This window comes from Cynoglossus semilaevis, chromosome 4, assembly GCF_000523025.1.
Source record: "Cynoglossus semilaevis isolate Cse_v1.0 chromosome 4, Cse_v1.0, whole genome shotgun sequence".
Classification (NCBI taxonomy): domain Eukaryota; kingdom Metazoa; phylum Chordata; class Actinopteri; order Pleuronectiformes; family Cynoglossidae; genus Cynoglossus; species Cynoglossus semilaevis.
In genome coordinates, this window is record NC_024310.1 from 13,401,969 (window position 1) to 13,411,618 (window position 9,650).

General features: G+C 38.3%; 2 protein-coding genes across 2 annotated transcripts in view; both read left to right on the plus strand.

Annotated features, from left to right (window-relative positions):
- Positions 1-534: 534 nt before the first annotated feature.
- On the plus strand, positions 535-6,533 carry LOC103378202 (extracellular calcium-sensing receptor-like). Its single transcript, XM_017031888.2, has 9 exons — positions 535-1,216; positions 1,415-1,709; positions 1,821-1,907; positions 2,087-2,356; positions 2,549-2,755; positions 2,843-3,121; positions 4,711-4,938; positions 5,029-5,152; positions 5,219-6,533. The coding sequence occupies exons 1-9, from the start codon at positions 984-986 to the stop codon at positions 6,127-6,129; spliced, it is 2,634 nt and encodes an 877-aa protein (XP_016887377.2). The 5' UTR covers positions 535-983; the 3' UTR covers positions 6,130-6,533.
- A 1,127-nt stretch (positions 6,534-7,660) lies between these two features.
- Positions 7,661-9,650, plus strand: part of LOC103378203 (extracellular calcium-sensing receptor-like) — a 4,591-nt gene continuing 2,601 nt past the window's right edge. Inside the window, 5 exon segments of the mRNA XM_025055267.1 lie at positions 7,661-8,713; positions 8,867-9,158; positions 9,239-9,325; positions 9,499-9,647; positions 9,649-9,650. The exon segment at positions 9,649-9,650 is cut by the window's right edge and continues 110 nt beyond it. Of these exon segments, the coding sequence (XP_024911035.1) occupies positions 8,487-8,713; positions 8,867-9,158; positions 9,239-9,325; positions 9,499-9,647; positions 9,649-9,650 (757 nt within the window). The 5' untranslated portion in view covers positions 7,661-8,486.

Here is a 9,650-nt window from a genome sequence, read left to right on the forward strand (position 1 = left end):
AAGAAATTTTGTTTAGGAAAAATATATGTAAAATAAATACAAGACATGATCGGTCATTCACACTGTTTCATTTGTCAGAGTGTAGTGCCATTTAATAGGACAGGGGTGGAAGTGTCCTTTTCTTGTACCATAAAATGGACACTCAATACTTTGGTTAGTCTAATTCTAATTTGGACCACCTCAGGCTAACCTTTGTTTCCAATGTCCATTAGTGCTGAAACTTGTTAGTGCTTAAAACATGTTAGAATTGTCATTGATTTTCATAGAAAAAAAAAGAAAGCTATTACCTTAAAATTCTATAACTCCAATGTTGAATTTTATTGGAAATTGATTTATATTCTTTATATACAAAAGTATAAGAAAACAGTTGTTTAAAATTATGTGTAGTGTTTTTAATCATAATTTTAAAATAAAATAATAATAAAATAAAAAAAAGAATAATTACTTGAAAAAACATTTTGTCAATAATTTATTTTAAATCAAGTACTATACAATTCAGACAATTCAGTTCCAGGCAATCCCATGTGTGGAGTCGGGACCCCAAGTTTGAAAAATACTGGGTCACTGAGATGTGTAGCTACTGTAAGTCACACTGACATCCTGAATAGAGCTCTGGATGTCACTAACAGTGACAACATGTTATAATAATTAAATTAAATAACTCCTCACCTTTATTTAACAAAAAATAAAATTTGCCGTCTTTGAAATGAGAAATAATTTTCTTCCCATTTACACACATTACTTGTGTTGTCATATTTTCCTATTTCTCTGAAGTAACAACGCTTACTTTAAACATTGTATGTCCCAATTGTTTAAAACACTTTATTTATCAGGAAAAGTTAATTTTGTCTCGAAAGACAGGAAATCAGGACCCAACATTGACGGCATCTCCCAATACACTGATGGGTGGTGTTATAACAATAAACTAGACCTAGGAGCTCGCAAATCAATAAAACAGTGATATACCGTTGTTCAGTGACATTATGGCAGCTTTACCAGACACCAGTAATGTCGTATTATTGGTGTTTTTCTGCTTTTCCTCTGCTGTTTCCTTCCCTCTTCGTTCCTCATCTTGTCACTCTCAGGGACAGTTTCATCTAAATGGCATGCACCAGAGTGGAGACATAGTTCTGGGTGGACTGTTTTCAGTCAACTTCCTAACCACTGCCTCTGATCTCTCTTTTACTTCTGAACCACAGCTACCTACTTGCTATGGGTGAGTGTGTGAAGGAAACTGCACAAAGATACTGAAAACTAATGTATCTGAAACATGACCTAATGACATTTTGTGATGATGTTGCTTACCATTTACTACCTTTTTTCAGACTGCCTATGGTATTGTTCATTATTTAATATTACTTACTTCATGTTGTGTATTTTCTTTGTATTAACTGTTTATATTTTTTTATGTTAGGTTTGATATTATAAGCTTTAGACAGGCTCAGACCATGGCCTTTGCTATTGATGAGATCAACAGAAACCCCAACCTTCTGCCTAACCTGACCCTGGGGTACAGTCTGTATGATAACTGCATCCACCTTGCAATTGGATTTTCGGCAGCATTATCCTTGGTAAATGGACAAAGGAAGGAAATTTCATTAGAGGGGACCTGTGAAGGAAATCCTCCAGTTTTAGGGATTGTGGGAGATTCTTCCTCTACTCGGACAATTGCTATCTCCACTGTCTTAGGTTTGTACAGAGTGCCTCTGGTAAGTTTTAATTCTGGAATTATTGTGAATAAATAAGACAACACTGTTTTAAGAAATTATGTTTGAGTAATTAGTTAAATAAGCCGAAAACCTTTTTTTTTTTTCTCACAGGTCAGTTATTTTGCAACATGTTCATGTCTGAGTGACAGGAAAAGATTTCCGTCCTTTTTCAGGACAATTCCAAGTGATTCATTTCAGGTAATTTCCTACCATTTTAAACACATATTAAAATGTTTAAGAATGTGTATAATATAATACTATGAGATGCACTGTGCATATTTTTGTATACAATGAAATGTTGTTTATTAACAGTTAAATAGCAAATACAACTGTTTTACGAATAGAAAAAGTGCTCTGACTCGTTTGTGTCCTCAAAGGTGCGTGCTATGATTCAGATTCTAAAACACTTTGGTTGGACTTGGGCAGGCCTGCTAATCAGTGATGATGACTATGGGGTCCATGCAGCCCGATCCTTTCAGTCTGATCTAGGTCCAATTGCTGGAGGATGTCTGGCTTATACAGAGATTTTGCCATGGACAAATGATCGTAGTGAACTGAAGAGAATAGTTAATGTGATGAGGAAATCAACAGCACGTGTGGTCATTGTGTTTGCACATGAGAGTCACATGCTCAATCTCATGGAAGAAGTAAGTATGTAAGTAAGAAAACAGTTTAAGTTTAAGTTAAAATATTCTGAAAAAAAAAGTGTTGTGAAAACAAACATTATTTTTCCATTGCAATACTGATAGTTGATAAGAGAAAATTAAATACTTAGTGAGATAAATACAATAAACATAAATGAATGCCAGTATTATTTAGTGTTAACATACATGATCTAGGTTGTGAGGCAGAATTTGACCAGTCTGCAGTGGATGGCCAGTGAAGCCTGGATATCCGCTGCTCTGCTACAGACACCTGACCTCATGCCATACCTGAGTGGAACACTAGGAATTGCAATTCGTCAGGGAGAATTGTCAGGGTTCAGAACCTTCTTGCTTCAAATACGTCCTGACAAACAGCACAACAGCAGCCATGGAGATAACATGGTGAGGATAAAAACAATTTTCAATCTGTTAGTTGAAACTATTTTAAAAAATATTTCAATATTGTGTAATAAATCTTGTAATTTCCAGGTAAATCAGTTTTGGGAACAAATGTTTCAGTGTAGATTTGCTCCAACTCCAGCAGGTTGGATAGAAAATGGAGGAGCATTATGCACTGGACAGGAGGTATTAGAGGATGAAGTAGCTGAGGAATTCTTGGATGTTTCAGACCTCAGACCAGAGTATAATGTGTATAAGGCAGTCTATGCTCTGGCACATGCTCTTGATGACATGCTGCAGTGTGAGCCAGGGAGAGGACCTTTCAGTGGAGACACCTGTGCTCAATTACAAGGACTGGAACCATGGCAGGTGTGAAATAATTTTACATGACAATTCTTTATTTATCTCATTTAATATTTTCTATCATGAGGCCTGTGTGCTGCTGCCTGATTATCAAAAATTGAAAACTCCTAGTAAAACTGAATTATTGTACAACTTGGCCGTATATTTGGTGGTAGTACAGGAGCAAACAATCAACATTCAAGAAGGTTTTATTATGTAAATTGGGAGAATGCAGTTATTCATATTTGTTGTTCTCCTTTTACACCTGACAGTATACATTACAAGCTCACACAACAATGTACCAACAACAAACAATGCACACAGGAGAGTTATTACTCAACAACAGTAATAAATAATAACAAATAAGGAGATAACCCTAAGAAGTAAATGTTCTGTTCAACTAAGTAACTTGAAAACCACAAGAGGTTTGGACGGTGAGGGGAGTTCAAGAGTCTGATTGTCTAAGGGTGGAAGCTGTTAAATGGTTTCTTTGTTCCAAAGGTGGGTAGAGTAGCCAAAAATTGTACTCAAGTAAAATAACTGTTACTTCATAATATTACTCAAGTAGAGGTAAAAAGTAGTCATTTAAATAATTACTTGAGTAAGAGTAAAAAAGTACTTGGTGAAAAAACTACTCAAGTACTGAGTAACTGTTGAGTAACATCTGATTTATTTTAAATGAGCATTCAATTCAGATAGACAAAATTACAAAAGTAGAGATACTGGATCATGGACGAATAGAGAACTGGATACTAGATAGCTAAAGCTTTATCCAGTATGTCTGATAAAAATAACTAACTCAGTATAGCCTAATGTTGCGGCATAAGAGTAATGTTGCTTCTTCATAAATCTACTCAAGTAAAAGTAAAAAGTATAGTTAATTAAAACTACTCCTAGAAGTATTTTATTTTAAAAAAGTACTCAAGTAAATGTAATGGAGTGAATGTAACTCGTTACTACCCACCACTGCTTTGCTCTTGCTGTCACACTCCTATAGTGTCTTCCTGAGGGCAGAAGTGTGAAGAGGCTGTGTTGTCGGTTTGAATGGTCCTTTGTTATGTTGTGAGCCCTAATGATAACCATTGCTCCGGAAATGTCCTGTGGGGATGGAAAAAAGTTTATGGTGTGAGAGAGTGTAGGGTTAGGGTTACTGGGACAAAAGGTTACAGAGAGCATGTTGTCCTGCCATGCTACAATCAAATGGAGATGCAAGTTTTCAAACTTCTCCACTCTGAAGAGCATGGAGTTGTCCGCCCTAAAACTCTATATTCGTCTAAATGCAATGCATTGCAAATGCATTTCCTGTTCACACAGACATGGTGCAACAAAATTAAGTGTTTAATCAGAGCTGCCTTTGGTCTTTACTGCATATACGGGAAGATTGTTGTCCTTACGTGAGGCCACTAGTCCTGCTGCCTTCTTTCTGTACCCTGTCTCCTCCAGTAATCAGGCCTATGACTGTAACGAGTGTGGCCCTACAGCAGTGGGGTCAGCACAAAACCCTGGGGGGTCCCAGTTGCACAGGAATAAACTTGATAAACTCCTAAATATCTATAGCACATTTTTGTCAACATTATCAGTTAAGGATAATAGTCCTTCTTATTTGGTTTTTGCAGCTTGCATATTATTTGGAAAATGTCAACTTCACCACATCATTTGGTGACCAAGTGTCATTTGATGAGTATGGGGATGCTTTACCAATTTATGACATAATGAACTGGCGATGGCTTCCAGATGGGAGTACTGAAATAAGGAATGTGGGAGAAGTGAAAAGATCACCTTCAGGAGGGGAAGAGATCACACTTAATGAAGACAGAATCTTCTGGAACTTTGGGTCTAAACAGGTTCCTAACTTTTTTCAAGAATACATTTTACCTCTTTTTCCTGGTTGTCAACACAGGTTCATTAATTGATTTTAATACTTCTCCACACAGCCCCCACAATCAGTTTGTAGTGAAAGCTGTCCACCAGGAACCCGTGTTGCCCGGAAGAAGGGGGAACCTGAGTGTTGTTTTGACTGTGTTCTTTGTTCTGAAGGAAAGGCCAACAATAAAACAGGTACATCTGACATTTTAACTTTGATCTTTAATATATTTGTATCATAATGCTTTCATTCTCTTTCAGACTCCACAGTGTGCATCAATTGTCCAGAGGATTTCTGGTCCAGTCCCCAGCGTGACCACTGTGTTCCTAAAAAAACTGAATTCCTCTCCTACCATGAGCCTCTGGGTATCTGCCTGACAACCACATCAGTGCTGGGCACATTTGTTTGTCTTGTTGTTTTCAGCATCTTTATTTGTCATCGCAACACACCTATTGTTCGCGCCAACAACTCAGAACTTAGTTACCTTATACTGCTGTCACTCAAACTTTGTTTCTTGTGTTCATTGCTCTTCATTGGACGACCCAGATTATGGACATGCCAACTAAGACATGCAGCGTTTGGCATCAGCTTTGTTCTTTGTGTCTCTTGTATCTTAGTTAAAACTATTGTTGTTCTGGCTGTGTTCAGAGCCTCAAAACCAGGAAGTGAAGCCAGTATGAAGTGGTTTGGTGCATTACAGCAGAGAGGAACAGTTCTGGCTCTTACTTTTGTTCAAGCAGCGATCTGCACTACCTGGCTTGTTTCTGCCTCACCCAAACCTCATAAAAACACCCAGTATCACAGTGAAAAGATTGTGTATGAGTGTGTCATTGGCTCCACTGTTGGTTTTGCAGTCTTGATTGGTTACATTGGTTTACTAGCAATCCTAAGCTTTTTGTTAGCCTTTTTGGCAAGAAAACTTCCAGACAGTTTCAATGAGGCTAAATTCATAACTTTCAGCATGCTAATCTTCTGTGCAGTGTGGGTGGCCTTTGTCCCTGCCTATATCAGCTCACCAGGGAAATATGCAGATGCCGTAGAGGTGTTTGCCATCCTGGCCTCTAGTTTTGGCCTGTTGGTGGCACTGTTTGGACCAAAATGTTACATTATTATTTTCAGACCAGAAAGGAATACCAAGAAAGCCATCATGGGTCGAAAAGCTGGATCATAAATGCTGCAGGAGATTTACTATATTAGTTATCCATGCAATCTACAGAAGTACAGGTACAGTGATTAGTAGACATTAGAATAAAATTTAAATACCATTATACAGCAATTGTTCACATTTTTTTAGAATAGCGTAATTGAGAAAGTTGGTCTCTCTTTCACACAAGCTTCTAGTTGTCCAAGCAGATTAAATGAGTCAATAACCCGTTAACTACAGTTATGCAAGATTAAACAAAGGTACTTTTTCTTCATAGCAGGACATTTTTATCTTCTGGGTGTTTTGCATTTTAACAGCTTGTCTCATTACAGTTACAGCCCCTACCTTGTTCACCAAATTTTACATTTAACACCTGCCCTTGGCCATTGCAAACTTTTAAGGTGCATTCACACTAGGGCCGTCACACTGTGCCCAGGTACGTTTGCTCCCTAAAGTTTGGATCACAAAAATGTCCTAATACAACCAAAACTAAACCCAATAAAATTGATTAAATAAAACATATTTCTATTACATTTTATTTCATGTGCTTTTTATCTGTCTTTTTGTATCTATCTCTGAAAATGTCTTAAATTAAATTAATTATATTACTGATTACCAGAAAATTGGTATTGAGGTAGGTATTGGGTATCAACTTTCAGGGATACTAACATCTAGTCCTAATACACATACTGAACCCTGGCTTGGAACCAGTGATTCCTGTGAAAAGGTAGCTGACAACTCGGGAAAGACCTGTTGACAACCTGAAGTGACAGGAGGGAACAGAGCCCAAGGCAAAAAAACATTTATTTTATTGAATGTGGAAGAAAAAGAGCTTCAGTGTTGTGGCCCAAAGACTTTCATCTTTCCTACAGGGGAACAACTATGTTGACACCGTGGTGTGAAAGGCAGGGATAAGAAGTTTGTCAGGATGCCTGGAACACGCAAATATCATCTGGCACCAGATACAAATGGCCAAGAAAGAGCTGCATGTGGTCTTTTTAGACCTGGCCAATGACTTAAGGTCAGTACCTCATGGGTTGCTGTGGACAGTTTTCAGTTTTTTTCCAAGACTGAGGGCATAACAAGGCCAATTTTGAAGACCATCAGTTCTGCATCACCACCAAAGACAGTACAACTGACTGGCAACAGTTGTAAGTTGGCATAATTGCAGGCTGCACCATCTCCTCACTGGCCTTCGCCATAGCAGTGGAATTAATATACAACTTCTCCGTGGGTGGTTGGAGGTGAATGCCTGAGAGTGGGCTGTGCCTCCCTCCGATCAGAGCATTTATGGATGATCACAACTATATGTTCAACGAAAGCATGCACCAGACGCCTACTGTGGAAACTCCAGGGTAACATCAGATGGGCAAGTTAGGACATCACTAGGAGTTAGGACACCAACTACAGTAAATCCCACAGAATTTTAATTGTTAAGAAACCAACAAATGGTTTCATATAACAATGAACCAATACCAAGGATCATAGAGAAGACAATCAAAAGCCTTGGTCACAGGTGGAACAACTTAGGCGGGACACCACCACATTGTTGAGTTGACAGTCCTCGTGGGAGGAAGCTGTTGATTAGGTGTACGAAAGGAAAAAGCTGTGTTATGCCAACTTGGCAGCTGAAGTAGAGGGTCGGGGCTGGAAAGTGTTTGTGTGCCCAGCGGAGGTGGGATTCATGGCCATAGAATTTTGGCTATCAATATTAAAAACACACGAGCCCTGAATGTCAACAAGATGATCAACGCATTCGCCCTCAGCCACAACAACGCACAGCTCTGTTTATGTGCAACACTTAAAGGAGACACCGGGACACACACGCAAGAGATGCATAAAGATTTCACTGTATGCTAGGTTGCTAAACTTTATATGAGCCCAACAGGGCAACGTTTATTGACTCACTCACACACCATTCCCCATACCCCCACCAGTCTACTTGGCCTTGTTAATATGAATTTGTTTAAATATACTACAAACAAACTGTACAATATTCACATTTTACTTCCTTTGTTTGTTTTTTGTGAATATCTTATCAAGAACCAGCCATTACCATCAATGTTCTACCAAAACTTATTTGTTACTATAGTGTTACTATAGAATGCCATCAGATCGTTTATTGGTAACGTAAATAAGTGGGCTTTTAATTGACATTACAAAGCATAAGCTCATTTTCAACCATCACTGTCAAAAAATAAAAAGTGTCCATCATGTTCATATCATTAAAACTGCCCTGTTTCAGTAATTATCTATCCATGGTCCTGCCCTGAAACCATCTCCCAAATGGGTGGTATCACCTCAGTAAGTCATGTAGATCCATTAAATAGAGTTACACAGTGATACACCTTCACTTGGTGGAGGGGAGAAGTTGAAGAAAAGCCATGGTATCATTTCAAGAGATGACTTTTTTATTAATCTTTGTCTGTGTTTTCACAGTTAGATTTCCACCTCTGTATTCATTTACCTGTCAGTTACAAGGACAGTTCGACTTGAATGGGATTCACCAGACTGGAGATGTAATTCTAGGAGGATTGTTTGCGATCAATTTCTTTTCTACTGTTCCTGACCTGTCTTTTACCTCAGAGCCACAGGAGTCTGTCTGCTATGGGTGAGTGTATGGCTGAAAAACTACAATAATTTCATCTTATTATTTTTTTCATTTTGCTTTCAAATACTGTATATGAGTACATGTTTTATTTTTATATGTATATACATATTCATATATACACCTTATGCTCATTATCATATTTACTTGTGTTAGATTTCATCCTTCAGGATTCAGACAGGCTCAGACCATGGCCTTTGCTATTGATGAGATCAACAGAAACCCCAACCTGCTCTCTAATGTTACTCTGGGATACAGTCTCTATGATAACTGCATTGAATTAGCAACTGGATTCCGTGCAGCAATGTCCTTAATCAGTGGTCAAGCAGGAGAGATGGCATCAGAGGAGACCTGTGTAGGTCTTCCAGTCCTAGGGATTGTTGGTGATTCCTTCTCTACATCTACTATTGCCATCTCCACGGTTGTAGGTCTGTACAGAGTCCCTCTGGTAAGTGTAACAGTGATTCATTTTCAAATGCATTGCAGAGAGGAATTATTTGGATATAAAACATGTCTGCTTTTCCTCAGGTCAGTTATTTTGCCACATGTTCCTGTCTGAGTGACCGAGAAAAGTTTCCATCCTTTTTTAGGACGATTCCCAGTGATTCATTTCAGGTAAAATGTACTTTTGGCTGAGGCATGCATAAAACTAAATAAATCTTAGACACTTCTAAACAATTCAACAATTAGAGTGCTGTGGTCTCAAAAACACCACTGACTTTGGTAAGATTTTTAATGATCAATTATTACAGCTCGTAAACTGACTCCTCTTCTCTGTGTCCACATAGGTCCGTGCAATGATTCAGATTCTAAAACACTTTGGTTGGACGTGGGCAGGTCTGCTCATTAGCAATGATGACTATGGAGTCCATGCTGCTCGAGCCTTTCTCTCTGACTTGGGTCCAATTGCAGGAGGTTGTCTGGCTTACATTGAAGTTTT

Excerpts from the sequence above, each read along its gene's own strand:
- LOC103378202 (XM_017031888.2), top strand. The coding sequence starts at position 984 with ATGGCAGCTTTACCAGACACCAGTAATGTCGTATTATTGGTGTTTTTC. Across the intron at positions 3,122-4,710 it reads AAGGACTGGAACCATGGCAG|CTTGCATATTATTTGGAAAA; the intron begins GTGTGAAATAAT and ends TGGTTTTTGCAG. Across the intron at positions 4,939-5,028 it reads GGAACTTTGGGTCTAAACAG|CCCCCACAATCAGTTTGTAG; the intron begins GTTCCTAACTTT and ends TTCTCCACACAG.